The sequence below is a fragment of the Varroa jacobsoni genome, unplaced genomic scaffold (genome assembly GCF_002532875.2).
Source record: "Varroa jacobsoni isolate VJ856 unplaced genomic scaffold, vjacob_1.0 scaffold_222, whole genome shotgun sequence".
In the NCBI taxonomy this organism is placed as follows: Eukaryota; Metazoa; Arthropoda; class Arachnida; order Mesostigmata; family Varroidae; genus Varroa; species Varroa jacobsoni.
The window spans coordinates 62,038-83,911 of NW_019213124.1; the positions used below are offsets into that span (position 1 = coordinate 62,038).

At 40.7% G+C, this 21,874-nt stretch overlaps 2 protein-coding genes across 2 annotated transcripts in view; one reads left to right on the forward strand and one right to left on the reverse strand.

Moving 5' to 3' along the window:
* Positions 1-3,448, forward strand: part of LOC111273754 (glutathione peroxidase) — a 6,230-nt gene extending 2,782 nt beyond the window's left edge. The window contains exons 4-6 of the mRNA XM_022855676.2: positions 1,217-1,357; positions 1,631-1,758; positions 2,558-3,448. Of these exons, the coding sequence (XP_022711411.1) occupies positions 1,217-1,357; positions 1,631-1,758; positions 2,558-2,675 (387 nt within the window). The 3' untranslated portion in view covers positions 2,676-3,448. The remainder of the gene's footprint in view (positions 1-1,216; positions 1,358-1,630; positions 1,759-2,557) is intronic.
* A 9,571-nt stretch (positions 3,449-13,019) lies between these two features.
* Positions 13,020-21,447, reverse strand: LOC111273752 (uncharacterized). The gene is made up of 5 exons (XM_022855667.2): positions 21,236-21,447; positions 17,718-18,254; positions 17,326-17,479; positions 15,062-15,615; positions 13,020-14,823 (listed from the first exon to the last, which is right to left on the reverse strand). Exons 1-5 carry the CDS (start codon positions 21,236-21,238, stop codon positions 14,698-14,700), a joined length of 1,374 nt encoding a protein of 457 aa, XP_022711402.1. The 5' UTR covers positions 21,239-21,447; the 3' UTR covers positions 13,020-14,697.
* Positions 21,448-21,874: the final 427 nt, after the last annotated feature.

Consider the following 21,874-nt stretch of genomic DNA (forward strand, 5'->3'; position numbering starts at 1 on the left):
TTTTATCGAAGCAGTCAACGTTATTTTTTTAGTTTTTTTTTTGTATTAGTTAAGAAAAGATTTTGAAACCTTATCTCACTTTCATAAATATAAGGTCAAGAGATCACTTAACTTAATTATCTTATATTCAGAAAAAGGAAAACTATATCCTGCGTAAATGATGCACGCCATTAGTATCTACTAATTAATAACGACGTAAAACATTCAATTGCTTATCAATGAATAGACAAAAAAGTCAATTCAGTGGGCCGTGAATCAATCAAGGACCAATAAGGACAACAAAATGCGCTTTCGATATGCAGGCAGCTCGACAGTTTTTGCAGACTTGTAGCGCAACAGTCCGATGGACTACGCGCATCATCTATAGAACTGTATTGAAATCAACTATATATAGATAGATAAGTCCATACCGGAGATAGACCACTCGTGTGTGTATAACAACCTCTGGAAACGGAACATCACCTACCTACAGTAAAGCCTATATGATTCATTTTTAGATTATATGACGGTACAACCTACTAAGGTTTAAGCTACACGGAGTGCTTTTTAGGACTAGCGGCGTCATGTGTAGTCAGAACCTATTTTAAGCTTATAAAGAGCTCAGATGACAGTAAGAGGAAACGCTGTGAAGAAATTTTTCGTTTCAGCCTCAGTGTGGTGAATTAAAAAAATCAATGACAGTTTATATTGCACTGAAGTCAGGTATCAACTATAATAAGAGCACACGGAATATCGTTGTGTGTCAGCAAGGTGTAAGGAAGAACCGGGTATGTTTTTTAAACTGCCTTCACATCGCCAGATGAGGACGCGTTGTAGGGTGTTGTATGCCTTAAAGGTGTGATGACCTCCTGTTATAGCCCTATAAAACGCATTGTATTAGTTATAAGCTACACAAATCTGCACTAAGAAACAACCAAGTTGCTAATTTCTCAGTTCATTCACTCGCTAATTCCAAAAATATAGGCATATTAGTAGAAAACTTTCCAAGGTTCGGTGGCACCATTTGTAATCCAGTAAAGCGTACTTAGTTATCGTTAGCTTATTGGTAGGGACCTGTTACATGTTACAATACGTTTGCTTGCGCTATATATAGAACGGGACAAACGGTGTCTATCTAGAGCTATAATGACTGAGATATTACTTGACAGCGCATAATTCCCGTAATTTTCCACAAGAAATGTGTAAGCTCAAATATCTAACATCGCTTCTTTTTCAGGAGCTAGGTTTTCGCGGTTTTCGTGTTCTGGGATTCCCTTCGGACCAATTCGCCGGCCAAGAACTGGAAACCAATGAACAAATTAAAACTTTTGCTCGTGAAACATATTCCGTCAACTTTGACATGTTTGCCAAAATTAATGTAAGTCATAACCTACCATTTCTTCGATCGGAAGTACTATTCTCGATCTTCGTTCGTTCATTCATTCATTCACTAATAGTTAGTTTAGTCTCTATTTCTGCCTATTTAGTTGGTTCCGCATATAATCATCACGAACCTGTAGACGGTATTTGAAGTTAGATAATTGGAGTTACAGGGATGACTATTCGTCGATATACTTCATTACCTCTGTGATATTTCAGCCACACATTCGAAATTGCTTTAAAATTCATTAACGTCACATTTGTGTTTCAGGTGAATGGTGCAAACGCTGAACCTTTATGGCGCTTCCTTAAGGAACGACAAGGCGGCCTGATCTACGACGGAATCAAATGGAACTTCACAAAGTTTATTGTTGATCGAAATGGGATTCCCGTTGAAAGGTACAACCAGGCTGGTAGATAGGTTGTAGCAAAGATAGTTTTTCGGCAATGGTATGCCTATATAAAAATCTTTTTAGCAGCTTTCAACAAAGAAATGGGGGGGGGGGATCATGTGACTCCCACAAATGTATAATATTAAGGTTTACGATCTACTTGTAAGCTAGAAGGACGAATTCATGTATGTTGTATCGAGTTGACGAATGCACACCTGCTAACATTACCGTTTTCGTTGTGGAAACTCATAGTATACGCAAGCCTTAACGATAGTGCCTTGTTTTAGTTTGATTGATATACATAATAGATAATAGCTTAGATATAAGGTTAAAACCAGAATAAATGACCCATTTCTACTTAAGCGGCGAACGAAAACTTATCGAATGGAACACATTACCTCATATCGCTGATGCAATTGACTTTTCTCCCTGAATTTACCTAGAAAAGCAATTCTTTTTATAACTCATAACCGTAGGGTAATGTTTGAAAGTATAGAACTTGTATGACACACGTTCCTTTGTTCATTAAGAAATAATTGACTTTAGTTTTAGAACAATCTGTTGTGAGAGCCTGTGGGTCACAGGTTTTTATACGGTTAAAAAATCCCAGTTGATCAAATCTCATGTATTCATCTTCATGGGTAGTAGTCAAATACTTCATATATTTGGGTTAACAAAAGGTATCCCAAAATCAGAGTGAATCTAGGACCATTAAGATGATATGGATGAGTACGAGAGAAAACCTACACATGTTCAGTAGAATTACGTATCAACAATGCTGATGCTAGTTGTCTTCTTGCCCTTAGGTACTCTCCAACGAGCTCGCCATTGTCAATGAAGGATAGCATCCTGAAGTACCTTAGCCGGACAACAAAGCCACAGTCATCAAACGCCACAAATCACAACAACAACACCGAACTATAAAACGACTGTCTCATCTTGAGTCCCTTCGCGGATTGAATATGGATATTGCCGTATTGGATATGCGAATGTCGTAATTAGGGCAGGGTCCGGAAGCTCAAGGTCTCGCTGAGATTTTCGAATTGCCACCATTGAAGATACAAAGTATGAGTTACAAAACATTTTGTACTGCCCCAGGATACGGAGGAAACTTGGCCTGTGGACAAATAGCGCCCCGCAAAGTGCATCGATACAAAAAACTTCTTGGCACTTCTTAGGCTGTTCATCGTCAATCGTGCACTAACAGTTCTTCCTCTGAGCACTAGCAGCTGGCAGAACGATTTGTGGGGGATTCATTACAGAGAATACAATGAGAACTAACTATTAATTGTACCGTAACCATGAAAACTTGACCCCAGGGAAATTATATATATATATATATATGCATACAAACGAACGGTAGCATTGCAACGTATGTTATAGCTAAACTGGGTAGCTATTGCATCGTTAGTGTTTCAATGAGGTACTACAATTTTATTGCGGCGGCCAAAATTTTGTATTGATAAACATTTTTATTTTTAGCTTTACGTGGTTCGGTTTTTTTTGCTTCCGGGGGAGGGGGTACAAATTTCAATTGCTTCTCTAAGTACCTGTATAAAATTGTCGTGTACTATATATAATATAATAGTGCCAACGTTTACAGATAATATTTCATCTTACATCAAAGGAGAGGTAGATAATTGAAAGATAAGCCTAGTAAAACGTGTGCGGGCTTTACTACGTACATCTAATACGAACGATCATGTCTTATTTTAGTTTGATTAATATACATAATAGATAACAGCTTAGATATGACTCGATTATCTAAACTGAACACCATTGACTATTAAAAAGTATAATAACAATTTAAACGGGCTAATGTTAGGGTGCTGAATTGCTCGTTTCGTTTCTTGGAAAGAGTATGGGGTAGCCGCCCCTAAGATTTATATTAGCTTTAACGCTTTTATCTTCATTGGAAGTCTTTTGCAAAAGGCTCTACAGTCTACTTACGCAAATGAATAAGTAAAAAAAAAAAACTTCGAGTGGGAGAACATTATGCGAGGTAGTCATAAACTAACTGAGAGTGGCTTCATTAATAACTTTACGAACGACTAACTATGTCACTCAGTCAGTCAGTCAGTGATTTCATGTTTCACGTTAAAAAAATTGATTCCTCAATCATGGAGGTTTTCTATTCCACGTTTTATGTATCATCACCTAGCATGGAACACTGGCTTTCCCATAATTACCCTTTGGCGTGCCGCTAAGTATAAAGATTCTATTACAAATGGAATAAATGTAATAAATGAATAGATAAAAATGATAAACCTGTATCTAGGTTGCAGTTTAATTTATACGGCCTATCTCTGATTGGATCGTTTAGGTTCTCAATACGGTCTGGCTAGCAGAAATTTAAGATCCAATTAGACGTCTGGTTGTATAGCCCGATGATTAAGAAGGCCTGAACGCTGTGATGCTGTACGAGTGCATAAGATCAATTACCGAATTAAGACAAAATTCATTTTTGAATAATTCAAATCTCCTTTAAATAGTCCATTCATCTATATCGCGTACAAACGCAGTAAGTTTATCAATCTTCGACGTATAGTTTGAATAGATGGGTGAAAGCGTTATATCACCACTAGTGCTTTAACATTGACAAACACACATATATTTATATAAAAAACAAAAATATGAGCACTTTCTATTATAGTTTACAACGCCGTGTAAGCCGGTCTGAATCTTGTAGCATACTCGGCTATTTTGCGTAGCTAAAAAAGGATGCCTTCAAATAAGCCTAATTCCAATAATCCGCTAGATAAGGTTTTGACGATTAGGCGTCTTCTTTCAGAAGGTTAGACGCTTTAGTCGAAGAGGTGGCACTTCCTAAAGTTATAGCGAGCCGTAGGTACGTGTAACGGATTACTTGCTAGTTGTTACTTTCACATTCGCCGGCTACAGCATCTACACCCCTCCAGGAAGAGAAAGTCAACAAAAAGCGTAGATAAGCTGAAGCGCGTTAAGTACTCTTCTTCTCTTCAGTATCATTGCCATTGTTTAGGCGTTTGCGTTCTGATACTATTAGGTTACTGAACATCGAGTTGATTACGCAGATATCTCGCAAGTTTTTTGTTGATTGATCTTACGTTGAACATGACTTGAACATCATAAGTAACGTTTAATGCTGTTAAATTTATCGTATGAGTTTGGACAACAATGATAACGGCCATGCAAGTATTAGATGGGCAACTATTTTTTGCTACGTTTAAAGTATGAAAGAATTTTGCAAACCAGCTTATCTGGTACTCACTTCATTATCGACCCTCTGTACCAGTGAAGAATTTCATTTGTAGGTTGCGAAGTACGAACGGACTTATCAGGTGCTCATTTACTTTCTAATTTACAGTTGTCGGGGTCAGCTATTTCCACCGACAAAACCAGCACATAGCTTCCCATTCTACCTGGATGAGCGAAATTTCTTCGCCTTTTCTTATGAAAACTTCTGAATAATTGAATGTTTGTGAAGTCAAAATAACTTGAAATTTGTTTTCTTTTGATGTTCTATTTGGACTACTCAACTTGAGAGGCTCGATCAAAGCAATTTTGCTGCCTACGATCCTGTACAAACTAGATTTTTCGATTCGGAACGTCCGCAGTACTTTTACATTGAATTCTAGGTAAACATTCGAGTTTCGCATAACTAAAATACTCAGCTGAGCTGAAGTGGTGATGACAAAGATTTGAATTGTACTTTAGTGCGTGTACTCAAATTGTGAATAGGTCAGTACTATTCGTTTGAGACATTACCCTGCAGAGGCCGCAATCTTTCCGAAGTAAATTTCTACAGTTAGAAAAAACAGTGAAAAGTAAGAAGGAAAGAACAGAGGAGCAAATTGCTAAGCCAGGAAAAGCCTGCCTCAGTCAAGATCTGCGCCACCGACTTGAACATGACCAGGATGGTTTGCTGACCTTTTTATTTGACTAGACTTTAGTGAGCTGTTCCTGCAACGAAGCAACGCCTTGCATTTTAGTGTTGAAGCATACTTCACGGGACACCTTTTTCTCAATAACCTCAGAGTATCTCGAGATGCTCTGTGTTCACAATAAAGGCTTAGAGGAGCAATTTTCTTACTCAAGATGAATGATATGGCCCAGCTGAGATTGAATCATGTCCAAAAGGCATAAGCTTTGTACTTCTGTACAGTTGTTCTGCTCCGGTAGAATATATCTCGAACGCACCGTTCGGCTTTATAGTACCATTGACTAGAAGTAAAATGGCTGAACAGCTGAAAAGAGGGCGCTTGCAAAAGAGAAGAAGTTCATTATTTTTCAAAGTAGCATCTGTATCCAAAATATATCTGGAAAACAGAAAAATGTCCCGTACAAGTATACTATGAACATTCCGTATGGGAAGCATCGCAGTGCTAGCAAATCTAATTAGAAAGGCGCCTTATATCGGGTTAGCACAGCAGTTCACTCGATAGCTAACTGTCAACCAGCCAGTGGATAAAGAAGTTCAGCACTTAGAATGGTGATGGTAACTCAGTAGATTGCCATTTATTTACAAAAATAATGTATCATCATCGTCTTCAGCAGCAGCACCGTAATTATATCGTCATCGTCACTGTGTAGTTTTCTTACATCCGTCGTCGACCTGTTGACTATTCATCTTGTATTTTGTGTTGCATTGAATTGTTCGCGTCTGTTGCCTTCCAATAGACCTAACTGCGCAGGAAGGCCTAGACCTGAATCATCGTCGTTGTAGCATCTTTGAGTAGCTTAGATTCTCCCTCGCTGCTTCCCTGTGCCTGATTGGCCTGTCAACTGATCGACCTGCTGATCATCGCATTCTATAATGAAGGCCTAGTGATCGTCTTTACAATTAAAACCAGCTGCAGTATGAGTACAAGATATAATAATGATACTCTCTCGTTCTCCATCGACGCTGAACGATGGCGCCGCCACGTTTCTCACCATTTTGTGTCTTCAACATCTTTTATTACCTACTTAGCATCAGCACGACGTTGGTTCTGTTTATATCAAATCCTATTTCAAGTTAGCGATCTCTGTCCGCATCGATTTTGTCTTCCTCTTTCGATCACATCTTATTTCTTTCATGTATTACTCTTTAGTGTGTCATGTTCGTTTGATATTGATCTTCACACTCATTCAGTTGGGTTGTTTCGTGTGCGGATGGTTGTCTCATTCACATCGTCATGCCCATGCGGACCTTCGAATAATAATAATATCAGCACTCACGCATTCACCTATGGACCAGCGGGTATTCGAAGGCAGATGCCGTCTCTGAAGCAATGTCGTTCGTTACCAGCGGGATTAATCGTACGTAACGATTTCATTTTTCGTCATTGCCGTTAGTCCTTCGGCGTTCGCTGGACTTGCCAGCACGAGCCGAACTTCAAGCTCTCGGTCTGCCTTCGCCCGGATTTTCAATCGAGCGCACAGCCTTCGAAAAAAAGATTCGTATTTCTCCTCCGATATCTAATGCAGAAGTACGATGTATATCTGAGTTTCTGGCTTTTTTTTTTAACGTTGCTTTGTTTTCACAATTTTTAATCATGTGTAGTAATAACAATAAATACATACGTGTCGAACGGTAGGGGCGGTGGGGTGGACAGCCAGTGTAGCGGCGCCAACCGCCTTGAGCTATTCAGTTTATCTTTTATACTTCTGTGGAGTTGTCTTCTGCAAGTTTTTCTATGTGACACCGTTATGACCAGCGCCATAATAGTCTTAACTTGTTTTCCTATCTACTCGTCATCTGATACAAAGATAACGAGCCCTGATGGTAACCATAATAACAATGGTGGTGATGGCCGCTCTATTATTATCATCATCTCTAGCTCTTCATTACACATATTTTACAATCGTACAATATTAATATTAGTAATTAACACACGTATCTCATTGGTAGATGATGGCTGCCATGAATACCACTGCACGATATATATATATACATATATATATATATATATATATATATATATATAGGAATAATGTGTGTGTGTGTGTGTGTGTAACCGCGATATGCTTTTTGTAGTGTATATATAGATTGACAATAGACGTATAGCCTGCATTAGTGTTATATATATATATAGGCGATCACTCAATCGGCATTGATATCGTAAAATAATATATATGCTATATAATGATATATGTCCGGTATTCCTATCGAAGCCATAATAGTAATAACGGAATCGTTAGCTTCCCTCTCGTTGGTAGCGTGTTGGCTGTGATAACTGTGGTAATCATATACAACACCTAGATGAACAATGATATCCAAGTCGTCGATTTGACACTATTATCGAGCCGGTACTGAGTGGCCGCCGGAGCGGCTATAGATTCATCGAGTATCTGAAGCAGTTTGCGAACGGTGCAGCCTTTCATGTAGCCATAACAAACAAGTGCTGACTGATTGAAAGAGATTTATATATATATATATATATATATATATATATGTTACACATGTATCATGTGATGTTAACGTGTACGTGCCTGTATGTAATCAGTTTATGTCTCATGCACTTCGAACAAAGATGTCCATATGGTTATTCTGAACGAAGAAGCTCATTAGATAATAACCCTGGGCAAATGTCAACCCTTAGCTTCCCAACCGCGCTCGAAGCTCCATGCCTGGTCGATAACTCTAGAGATTTTTTGTCTCAATTTTAGCAATAGGTCTCCATCTGCCGAACCTTCAAGACATTTGCCCTTCCGTCTGTTCACACGCGGTGGTCTTCCCTTTTTAGTCAAAATAATTAGTTAAAGCAAAACCTAAAATCATCAGAAACAGAGGAAAATGTCAACTTAGTAGGTACCACTGCAGTTAGAAAATACCGGCTGGAGCCCCACTTTAGAGTGCCACATGCCTTTAAGTGAGGCCGGTATATGTGGACAATACTTACACATCAAACTTTTAATTAAAAGAGCCTTTTTTTTGTAAGCCTAATTCTTGCTATACTAGTGGCGGTGGTTTAATCGAAAGCAAATGTCGTGTAAGTGCAAACAACTGCCGAAACGAGGGGAAAGCAGGCTCTCAGAGCATCTACAGGACCCAATGCCGTAGTATTATTCGCCAATGATTGCGTACCTATTAGTCATATGATGCCTTGAGATATGCTGTCTTTTTCTGGGTTTAGGATCTTTCGCTTGTGTTTGCGAAAGCTGTACAATCCAATGTACCCTTTTGGTGCGAGTAAACTCGTACATATACGCTAATGCACCAGACAGTGTTGCCGTGTACTAGCACCACTATAATTATCATATTTGTTGTAAATGCTTAAGAAAATAGGATTCAGGAAAAAATTCCAGAGCTTTTTGCTATGAATAAACACATCAGACAGCAAAGATCCGGCGGAAATTGCAGAACTTCATAGAGAAATTATACAAATTTTAGGATAGACATTTATGTTGCCTGATACTGCTTGGTTTGAACAAAAGCGGGAGAGTCACCAAAATACAATAGTGTGTCGCTTCTATCAATGCGGGTGATAAATGGAGCTATGTAGTACGAACCTTCATTGTTCGTGACAGGTGTGGAAAGACCACTTAACATAAACCAAAAAAAAACTAAAAAATCTCGGGAAAGGTACGCATGGGCCATCTTGGAACTACTACAATGGCAATGCGCACGAGTAATTAATTCATGTCAGCTGTCCTTAATCACCTCTCTTTTAACAGGTCTATGGAACACAGACGACAGCCATGTTGTCCTCTGAGTTCCGTATATGTAGTTCGTCTTCCTTTAATAATCTTTCGCACAGTAGAATGCCCGTTGCTCTTGTGACAATTGCATTAAGTGCCCTTACCGCCTTCTCGGCTCGTCACTGAAATAGCCCACTTTCCCTAAATTGAAATAGCTCTAAGTTTTGAACTCTTCGAACTTCCGAATTAGCAAAGCGTTCGACCGAACCACAGATCCGAGTTTCTGTGGTATAGTTCGTTATCAGAAAAAGCTTCTCAATTGTGCGGCTTTTTTTCCCGTTTACGATAGTTTCTCCTAAAGAATAAGGCAAACTAAGACCCATTAAAAGCGGAATATGTGAAACGTAGATCAACAGACGATAGAAAAATAGGAGTCGATAAAATCCTCTAATATAGTATTTCTCACTCAGTTAACAAAATGGCGACAGCTAGATGAGCCTCTTGATCCTTGCTTACTAAGGGAACTGCTTAAAAAGTAACTTCAATGTCAAAAGCAATTTCGCTACTTCTTTGACCTTTTACTTTGCTAGCTTTCTGTGCTGGCCACTTTTGAGCAAGTGGTCGTATATTAGCTCCACTCTATTGATCGTGTCAAACTGTCTTCAGTGAGCTCTTAAGCTCATATTTAACATTTTTACATGACAATGAGGCGCAAATCGCCAAGTAGCGTTATTCAAAAGATATATCTCTACTTTGTTAGATGTATTATTATTATTATAATATTGTTTTAGGTAAAACGGCTCTTGATAAATAGACAATTAACATTTGTTAGTTTCTCATTGTTCCAGCTAAAGTCTCTGACCAGTCGTTGACGCCTTGTGGCGTCACAGGAAGCTTTCCCCTTCAATTGTCTAAACCTTGATAGCATCACGTGAACACCTGACATCATTTTCTTTGTTCCATTTATATCGAGTTTCTGAGATAATAAATATGAAGCAGACGTTTGTATAATGTTTCGTAGTCTAACGAGATGGTCGCTCAGTGGTGTCGTTTTCAAAGGGTTTTTTTTTTTTTTTTTTTCTTTATTATTAGCTCTGACTAGTGATCGCTGCGTCTTTAGTGTGTATATATCCTATATACTTTCTGCGATGAAGACCGAACTGCTGATATTTCGGCAAAATTCTTATTATCTTTTGGCCCGTCATGATTGTACATACAAATATTTTCTTGTCGTTTCACATTTATTCCGAGTCTATTATCAAACTTCACATCAATCAACAGTAGATAGAAATGGCGACTATTGTAGATATTACGTTCATTATTTCGGGAGAGTATTTTAACTTTGGTTACAATTATCTTCCGAAATGACATTATCACCCTTAGCTTTTCGGTGGAGTATTATAATTCCGGTCTACAAAAGAGATAGTGCGTGGTTGCTGAGAACTATCGTCCCATTATTCAGGGGGTCTATATTTTCCATCATCATAGATCACATGTCCTTTCATCTATGCTCGTCTGGACTCCCAAACCCGAATCAGCGTGGGTTTATGTAAAAGGAGTCAACTTGCACTCAACTACCGGACATTATCCACAACTCGGCATTCGGAAGAAAATCATCATAATACACTATGTATTTCTCGTGCACTGACAATGGATCGCAGAAAGTTATTCATCTTAAAGCTGTCTGCCCCTCAGATGAGACCCAAAGTAATGGACTGGTGTCGCACCTATTTCACAGATCGTTCCTTCGACATGACAACCGGACACACTCTGACAGCCTCTACAGGGGTTCGATTTGGAATTCCATGGGCCCTCTTCTATACACCGTTAAGATCATTCAAGTTTTTATTTGAGGATGTCTCTATTAAATATGATGAATACGCCGACGACCTGAAAATCTTTGCCGAGATAAATAGACGTACCTGCCGCTCAGGAGATGGTTGACTGCGATGTATCCTGATACGATCCGCACTCAAGTGCCATCATGAAGCCTATTCCAAATGTCATATCCTATCTTAGGTAATGATCAGAGGCTGTGTGTACCGGCATTTAGAAATTTAGGTCGCACTTTTGAGGCTGATCTCTAGTTTGGGAATTACGCTGTCGAATGTTCAAAGGTAGCATTACGACTATGTAACGTTTTTTTCTCTTGCAAAATCTCACAAAAAAAGTTTTACTTGAACCTTTATATCGCTCTAATTGTTCCGAAATGGTTTTACTGCTCACAACTATTCAGCGCCGTTTTTGAAAAACGCGTACGACGGAAATGTGGTGATTTCCGCGAGTTTGTCGTGCAACTTTCCAGAAAGTAAGTAACTTGCGGGTGCTCTGCAAACTACATAAGGGCAATTCTTAATTAGCAATCTTTCTGATCCGACAGAACGATCCGCGTAATGGTGGTTGACAAAGTCAGCCTACGAACCTTTGTGAATGAAGAAGACTTTTTTTTGTTTTATCATACATAACTGCGTGTAGGGTTAACGCGTGCGACATAGCGTACCCGGACCTAGCCTAGCGAGCCACCAGAATAATTGTGCTCTCTTTTCTATAGTTTGCTAGTGGCATTCGCCATTTATAGACACAAATTCAATGCCTTTAAAGACCAACCAGTGGCGTGCACTTCTGGCCACCAGGTATTATACTAATGACAAATATTCTAGCGGTAACAGTATTTCTACTAATCAGATATTAGTAGTGATTATAATAACAGTAATAATCATTATCTTCAGCAGTGGCATAGTACGTAATCGAGTGGATAGTTCCCACGACTATCACTCCTGATCTCTACTCCGCTGTTGGTCCGCTGTAACCTCATATGGCTATTATTTATTTTTGATGACTAACGATACATTGACTTTTTCTACTTAACTTTTGTGTGTTGCAACAATACCACTACGTACTTTTGTTTGTGTGTGTGTCTGAAGGCGTGTGGATATGAGTGTATGTATGTATGTATGTATGTATGTATGAGAAAGCGTCTTGATGCATCAGTGCTTCAAGCGACACGTGCTCAAGTGGCTTTCAGGGTTTTCTGAGTTCACATGTGTAATCAGACATCGCTTACATAATGTGCGATGCAGACGAACCGCCAAATAAATCTAAAAGATATGCTAGCGGTACGTATGGCGAGAAGTAATAATTAAGTTTATAAGATAAATAGAACGCCATTTCGAACATTTTCAAACAGACATGTCTCCGTCTAATTTAGCAATCATTGTGTGCATTGATCATTATTTAATTGGTCATAGCCATTTTACCGTACTTCGGGTGACATGTGGACTACAACAGTTCCTTACATGTGTCTTTACATGTCATCTGTGCGACGATGTATTTAGCTACTATAGTCGATCAGTTTGTCGTACCGCGAATTTTATATCATTTACGAGTGCTAGGTTGGATAGATAGGACGTTATCAGTCGGCCATTTGTTGTCCTTCAATTAAAAAAAGGGAAAAATATTATTGGTGTGTGTGCGCTGAACGAATATATACTATAAGCGTTTCTTCGTAGCGTGTTACGCACCCTTATCGCCGCACCCCTCAATCATATCATCGTAGTCAGTACCATCGCCCTGATCGTGTCATATGATGCACTGTCCTGTCATTTTTACGTTTGGTAGTTGAACTTACACGGACCACAACAACAAAACACTGAATGAGCGCACGGATAGCTGACGAAGCAGGCAATGCAATTTATCCGGATACATATATGTTTGTCTACAGATTATGTATATATCTATTTTGTTTTTATACATATCACTTGTAGATATATCTATATATCAATGTCATAGTTGCTTGTATGACTGACGAGTGTACTGCGTCGACTCGTATATCGTCTTGATAGACTCTTTCGAAGAGCAAAATACAATGTAATATATAGAGAGAGCTGCTCTGCGTTCATCCCGTTAGGGCCGAAGATTCGAACCACCGAAACGTACTTGGCTTAGCGCGTTATCGTTCGTTAACAGCTATTTAAACAACCTTAATATCAATATAGGGTCATTGGCTAACGAAGACCATATGTTATGACTAAATATCCCACTAAGCAATAAACGGAAGCACCGGAAGCCTGTATGAAAGGTAGTAACCAAACAAGGAAAAACAACGGGATTATTTCAACGAAGGAGGAGAAGGGCTGGGGGTGGGAGGTAGTAGCCGTCTGTCTCCATTCATCTGGCTGCTTTGCCCATACCGTAGTACTTTAATGACGTCATAGTACTAGCTAATATAGGAGTAATAATAAACAGGTAGCTTCGTTATTTCCACGTATAGTGTGTGTATTCCACTTGTATATGAACATACATATAATGGTTTTGACATGATTTCTAGCACGGCCTTCGTCGCAATTGTTCTCCAGCTATGGGTGCTTTTTGAATCAACATTCTGCGGCGCGGCGTGCAATTGCTTTCCAGCTTTAGTAAACAGAGGTATAAAGAACAGCATGCGACACCTATTTAGAGAAGACGGATGAGGCAATACAAAAATGATTATTTACATTTCGTGTCGTGAGGCTTGCTACGACGTCTGAGCAATAATAATGTTTTCTTTTTACTGCTAATCATAAAGGTACTATATATGTTTTCTATGAACACCACGCCTAGAAGCTTAGAGCTCGAAGCCGCGGTAGGTTCCGCGCGGTATTGTTTATTATATTATGATCCGCCGTAGACAGTGGCCAATTCGAACTGCTTCTCTGAATGCGTCCAGTAAGATTGACTGTTGGCAGAATCATGTCCTGGCTAAATACAGAATATCGACCATGCTCTCGATTACCCTTTCCGAGGCCTGTTCTTATAACTGTGCGTCTCAGTAACTTTCTGTTTCTCTGTACGTTTTTTTTTTCTAAAAAGGCAACCTTTTCCTGGTTTGTTGTTTTGTTAAAGAGACAAAGTTTAACGTTGCCAATAGGCCAATAAGGCTCAACAGGCCAACTTCGGTGATTGGCTTTGCTTTCTGAGTAGGTGATAGACTTAGATAAGCGCGCTGTCAGTCCGTTGCGCTGTGCGCCGAAAAAGGGGTCGGTAATTCCGCGAGTCGGTACATTGCTTGCTGCTCCCTAGATGATTCTAGATAATGCGGTATACACCTCGGACGCGTGCGCGGGAGGATGGGTATATAGATAAGTTTGTCGTTGGCGTGGATCATAAACATGACGGGTGTTTTCACGATTCATGCCCACGAAAGACACAATGCATTTACGAGCTGGACGGTTTCATTTCGTTGGGCCCGGCGGCTCTGGCAGCCAGACTGATCGATCGCTACTCTAGGCCACGTTACGCCATATATCCAGTCAGCATGTGTTGTCTGCCGTCGAACTGTACCATCTACGAACAGTACTGGCAGAGCTCAGTGAACCCATGATCGTGAACCCGGCGACGCTGACTGTAGATGCACTTGGTTTGATACGGAGGTCCCGGAATCGGTAAAATTGAAATCAAGAGTTCCGTCTACGCTCAACTCATGCCTGATCACCTGCAATGATGAGATGTAGAAAAAGCAAAAGGACCGGCTGGATTATAAATAGGCACGAGGTATCACCATGGGATGGAATCTTACCTTGATTCATACATTTCGTTGATGCCAAAACATAGTCCTCTCTACAAAGCTGGCATTTTAGACTTAGAGCACATTTGAGTTTTACCTCAGTCAGTTCTTCGGAGTTTACGTTAGACCTACACACAGGTACACCAGTTGTTCGGCCACTGCTTACCTGGTCAACGTCACACTCGAGCCCACCTTGAAGTGTGTCCTGCAGCGTATCCAGGGTATCTAGGTTCAAGTCGGAGCAATCTGTACCTGAACCAACAATAGGCAGGTGGCTACGTAACTGCAAGGCCGCACCGCCAAGGGCCGATAATGAACAGCCCGTGCCTGCTTCCAGTTTACTCTGCTGCTGCTGCTGCTGCTGCACCAGGTGACTAAGAGGGTTCCCAGCGGAAGGCACCTGCGAAGCGACAGGTGCCATTGGAGAGAGTGACGCGAGGCTGGGTGCCAGGCTCGAGAGAGGCGACAACGGGTGAAGATTGCCTCCAGCTGAAGACACAGATGGGGCGCTGCCGGACGGACACACGGAGGGTGGCTCATGACTCTCGGGAATCGTCGGCGGCGGCTTGACGCCCGCCGATAGCGACAACCCCCCATTACAATAGCCTACTCCAACCTCTCGGGCTTCCAGTTTCTTTCGGGATAAACTAAGTCCGCTCGCAACGCTGTCCAGGGTATGGGATCGTGCTGACGAAAGCTCAGTGTAAAGAGGTGGTGTATCTGCGCATAACAAACAAGGATGCCACGTAAACAGGACTTAGCGAGGTATTTGATTTATCCAGAGTTGCAAAAAATAACCAGGTACGACTACGATTTATCTATTGCTTGTTTAGTCACGCAGAAAGACTGACTTTAGGCATACTGCGCTTATTCATGCTCATTCATATGCGAAGATCACCTGCCGTCTAAATTATAGATACTAGCATATCTTTCATTTAGACTAAACAGATGGAAAAAATAATATTACCATATCTGTGCAGGGTAGAACAAACGTTACCTGGCAAATGACATTTTATAGTATGACAGTACGCATTTTACATCTATCCAAAAGTAAAAAGTAAGTGTAGGAGGTCACACTGTCGAGAGACGTACTTCGGCCTGTATATGTTATAATTAGCTAATCAATACGCATTAACAAAAAAACAAATGTATAGAACGCCTGTATTTGTATTTGTCCGGTGGAAGTGAGGCAGGACACTCCTAACACGAATAATAGGGAAAATATGATAAAATTTGCAAGCCGAAAAATGGAACTTTGGGTTCGAATGGTCCCGACGGTCCTGCGCTGTAAGGTAGCTCTGATCAGCGACTCTACTTTAGTTAGCGTGGTCCCTCTAGCGTGATCGAACAAACCGTTTGAAACGGTCAGGTCTTCCAATACGAAAAGCAGCACCAAGTTTAACATTCAACAGGTCCCTGTTAGAAACCTAGTAGTCATTCTCAGCGGTGGATGAGCAAAGCGCAGTGTTCGTCTGATACTTACGCTAATCAATAGATTCAGCAATTATACTGTAGAGGCACGAGGAGACAATACCATTTTAGGTACCAAAGGTAAATACAACCTTTCTGCCTATGAACGGCAAAAGGCTAACAACGTCCATGGCAAATACTTTGTACATGTAGACGCTACATAGTAGATAAATATGAAAGACGTTATCTCTTTGGCATGACAAAGCTCTCCGTTCGCGACCTATTCGTTTTAATATGCCTATGTAAAGATTAAAAACTAGCTCAGTATCTATGATTACTATCAACGGAGGTAGGTCGTCGTTGGTCGACGGTTTTCCGAAACTGTTGCTGCCCTCTTTTGTCTGCGAAAAAAAAAAATAGCGACGGCTGGCCAAAATCCTTCGTCAAACTGTCTGTTTGTCCGAATAAAGGACACAAAATGGGAAAGGGCTTAGTGAGTCACCTATCTGGTCATTACTTTTTAGTTTTCTGTAGATCATTAACCGGCTACTGATTTTTGGCCGAGATACCCGTGCTATTTAATGTTAGTAATAAACTGACATTATATTTAAAGAAAGATAATCCCGCTATTCTGGTCCCATAGACCCAAATAGTGATGATGCACGCAAATCTTAGGATTTGTTAAGATAAAGAGCTCGAGTTACCATAAGAATGAATTACTAGTTTAAGTTGTTGCCGAAAAAGTCACAGTACTTCCTACAGATCGACCGTGTCAAATCGTTGCTGGCGGCGCCACTTAGTAATATAATGATAGTTATATAGTCAACAACAAACATGGTATGGCTTTTAAGTACAACAAAACAGAATACAACAGGAAACAACAAGACAGACTTTCTCAAATCTGTCTTGTTGTTTCCTATTGTAATGTTGTAAGACGAAGTAATTAGAAAAACTAACGATTATTCTAATCGATGCCCGTCGATAGACTAACGCCAGTGTATAGAATGAAAAGGAACTTACTATTGTAAAACGAGGTATAAGTTGCGTTTGTATTTAGTGGTAGAGGGTCCTTGATAGTCATTGCTTCGGCGATTGAGTCGCATAACTTCACATTGTCCAAATCGGCCGCGTATGCTGGGGCAGCTGTCGGGCCCCCTGTACTATACATGCTCACCTATGAATTACACCCATCCAATTACGAACGAAACTACGTTAGTAGAACAACTGATCCCACATGAATTTTGCAAGTGGCAAGTATACTCGTTTGCATAGCTCCTTAGCTGCTTGACGCTTAACCAAGCGTATAGAAATTAATATGTTTAAGCAGAAATATATATATATATATATATATATATATATAAAAACAAACACACTTCAACTTTCTGGAGTGAAAACTTCATCGTCTGCCATACCATATCATTGTTCCATGATATCGGAGATAGCGGCGCCTGGTTGTCTGCTTCGAGTGCCGGTATCGGCGATAACCGTGAACATGACGAGGCATTTGACGAAGCGCGGGGTCGGAAATCGGGGCTGAGTTGGAACGTGGCATTACCGCCACTGCCTCCCCCGCCCCCACCCAAGGTTGAGCTGCTGTTGTTGTTGTTGTTATTATTGTTGTTGTTGTTGTTGAGCACTGGTGAGTCTGGAAACATGTCCAGGCCTTCGCTGACCGACGAACTCGGTGACGGAGTCGCCTCGTTCGCAACCCCGCAGCCGATGCCACCTACCGTGTGGCCCGCATTAGCTGCACGCATTAGGTCGAGCTTCTTCTTGACACGGCCGCGCCGCTTTTCGAACTTCGGTGTCTCCATTGAAGTAGCGCGTCGGCGAGCAGCTTTCCCGGGTCGAGCATCAGGGTTGATCATCCACCATGAGCTCTTTCCCGCGCCTTCATTCTGCACCCGCATGAAGCGATTATGTAAAGATAGGTTGTGCCGGATCGAATTCTGGAAAATAAACGAGGCATCATACCACAGCAAAAAGTACGGGACAGATGAATATAATGATCAAAAAGCTAAAGTGGGAAGCAAGATAAGCTAGGTCTTCAACAGAATAACGTCTATTGTACAAAAACAAAGTATATAATAATAACAACAGTAACGCTGTCTGGTCGGCCGGAACCAGCTGACCATATTAGATCTTTAGTGCGTTTTAGATCGTCACAGATTTGCTCATAATTCGACTGGCCACCCTAGGCTGGTATTATTTAATGGAAGACTTCTATGCAGCTGCCGTACTGCATCTGAAATGCACAGTAGCAAATGTTTATGGACCTCGTCATTTTCAAATAAGGCATAGCATAGGAATAGACGGCTCGATATATAAGTGAGCTGATCGTTCCCCACCAACGTTCTATATGTATCGAGTAAAAAACTAATTCACTCACAATAATTAATCACACTAATTAAAGACAATAAGATGGTAGAATAACTGTCTTTCCCTTTTTTAACTTCATTTGATGCTGTTGATCCTAATAGCTGACGACTACGTAAGTAATGAAAACAAGCACGGTATACTTTCCGTTTCATGCGCGATAGAATCCCACGGCTTCATTTTCCGAACAAGCGTTTAAATAGCGTACCACTGCAATGGATCGACATGTAATTGTTCCTCCTATGAGAGAAATGGTTGCCATGAATATGGACAATCATTTGTGATGGCAACTACAATATTAATTACGCCGATCCCGCTTTTCACATAATTCATTCCCATAGAGAAAATCACGCATTCAATGATGAGTCAAATTTTGAGCGTATAAAAATGATGATTTTTAGTGGTCCTTCTATTTTTCTGGAGCCCATTGTCTGCGCAGCGGCCATTTGCAATTCGACTTTTTTAGTCTCTGTCTTTCCTTGTATGACTCATTTATTTGGGCCCGTCGATGCCTTTGCAGACGATGGTGTGACCCGATAATAACAGCAGTCTGCCGCGTACAATACCCACTGCTAGGAGATGTCATTGTCTATGATGGCTATCTAGCCTCTGTGATTGTTAAGCATTAGTAGGTAATTATACTGATTTCTAGTGTCAGAGATAATCTACCCTCCATATCAGAGCCCGATTATTGTCATACTGGCACCACACGTCGCTGATATTGCATCGAATCTCTCATTCAGGCTCTGCCCGACGTGCACATATCTTCGTATGCTAACCTTTACTTTATCTAAGTAGTAAGCCAGCGTTAGCCACTACGCGCGAGTGGCGTTGACAAGATTCCATGAAGAGTGGTTTGAGGAGACTTGTCAAACTGGATGCTAGGCAAAGTACAGCAATTCATTCATTTGTGGAACAATTTTTCATACACGACGATCCCTAAGACAACTCGATGACGACTCCGAACCGACGGGCGTCGCGATGCAGGGGCTGACATTGACGTATATTGAGAGCGGAATACACCCCGACGTCGTCCAAGGATAGTTTCCAGGCCTTTCGCCCATGAAACGAAGCGTGTCTGAAGTTGCATTAGAGCTTTTCAGGGGGCTGGGGCAAAAAGCTATGTATCGCCGAAGCAACAATCGGTTCACCCTTATTAACTGTGATCCTGACCACCGAGTTAGTCTAGATCCACCACGATCAGCATGTTAGCAATATTCCTCAAGCAGCGAGTAAGATTCCTGTCCTTTCGAAGCCGATTGTAACCGAACACAAAACCAGAAAGGCTGTCGCAAGCCAAAGCCCCAGAAAATAGTACATAGAGGCATGTGGCAATGACCCCTAACAAGGCTGAGGGCAGAAGGCAAACTAAGTGATTTTAAATAAGACTGTATTAACGGCTGTCAGAACAACGATTTTGAGATCACATCTAAATATTATTTTTGATCGTGCTATATATTTGGACACCTCTAGTGTAGGTCTATTTCTGAATTTTGGGTTGTATTGTTTAAGTAAAGTGCCAATTAACCGAGCTTGTTAATAAACTGATTGGTCGTGCGGAACTGTTCCACAAATTGTTTTAAAAATATGCTAAATAAATTACTCTAGTTAAGCACATTTTGTTGTTGGGATCCCATATTTCATGTTAAGTGCCTATGCAACGTATTGAAACAAGTTACCTGATGCAAGACCAAACGTTAGCGTTACCTTTTTTGTTTTTAATCATTTGGTACAAAGTCATCCTCATCAGCATAGTGAGCACACTAGAAAAAACAATTCTAGGGGTCGGTGGCTTTCTTGAAACGGAGATCCCTCGTACGAGCTTTAGCCTAACAATGTGGAGCTTACAATGTAGTATTTGCAGTAAGGTAATGACAGGGAGATCAATGATAGAATCTATTTGTGACGTTTCCAGTAATTATTTGTAGAAAAAAATAGAACATATGCATATGTTCTATTAAGCAGGCCCGTCTATCTTTGCCGTTAAAGAGTTCGCCTCTTCTACTGTAAGAGACATTTTTTTTATCATTATTGCTGTCATATTATGCTACAGATGTTGAATTCTGTCTGCTACATTCGGTGTCAGCTAACCTAGTGCTTGAATGGGGCGCCGTAAACAATGGATCGTTACTTCAATAAGATTACTTGGAATAAGGAGATAGGTTTCGCAAATAGATATCGTATCGTTGAACGATGAAAGTTGTCGGTAGGGCAATATGCTAGCGTCACTCGAAAAACTGAAGATTCTTGATTACAGTTAATCAGCTGGCACACGCACGTACACATTCAGAAATGTACGCATCTTGTCTTGCGCGATACGTTGTCCATCGAGCTGTATACGTGTACGACGCCCATCAACGGCCCACACGGTCGTTCTGCCGCTCGGCCTTTCTCTCTGATCAGGTATAGCCTTAAGTTTATGTATATGTTTGGAAAGAATGCCATTGCATCGATCGACTGGCGTCCCGCATCTAGCGTTTTGTATAATGGGTCATGCGACCTAGGAGACGTCAGGACGCCAGACGGTGCTTTCTATAGGCAACAAAGCACGAACCATTGCTTGACTCAATCGGAGGATCGGAAGTAGCGTGGCAGACGACCATCCCACAAACTGAGGCCACGATTAGCTTTCGAAACGACCTGAAAAGACAGACACACAAACCTACTCCTGGTACTGTCATTGGTATCTATTTATAGTGCAATAAACATATACCTATAGCGTAATCACATAGTAAGGTAAAACCTCTAACTTGTTAGTAAGCAATTGCCCACTCGTGTGCTGTTTCTATGTGTTGATCCGTTTTTACCTAAGTGCTTACTTTGACCTTGAAAGCAGTGCCTCCCCCCCCCGACCTGTCCTCGTCGGTGGCATTTCATCAAGATACTACCAAGATGGTTGCATGTCTGTATCTAACATAGAGTAATTGGGAGACCAATGCTCAAATGCGCCAGCGGAAAAGCAACGGATTTCATACAATACTGTATCCGGCACCGATGTTGGGATGTGTAGGGTTGGTCGAACTCGATAGAATCGATATCACATTAATAAATACGGATTGTAAGTTGTAGTACCCACAGACGCGTTGCGTTAAATGTGCCCTAATCTATAGAGATTTAGTTCATTGTAATACTTTTCGGGAAATAACAAAGAATTGTTGGGCTTTATCAGAGCTTTAATAAAATAAAGTGGAAA

Excerpts from the sequence above, each read along its gene's own strand:
- LOC111273752 (XM_022855667.2), bottom strand. Across the intron at positions 17,480-17,717 it reads TATCATGGAACAATGATATG|GTGAGCATGTATAGTACAGG; the intron begins GTATGGCAGACG and ends TGTAATTCATAG. Across the intron at positions 15,616-17,325 it reads TTATACCTCGTTTTACAATA|ATACACCACCTCTTTACACT; the intron begins GTAAGTTCCTTT and ends TGTTATGCGCAG.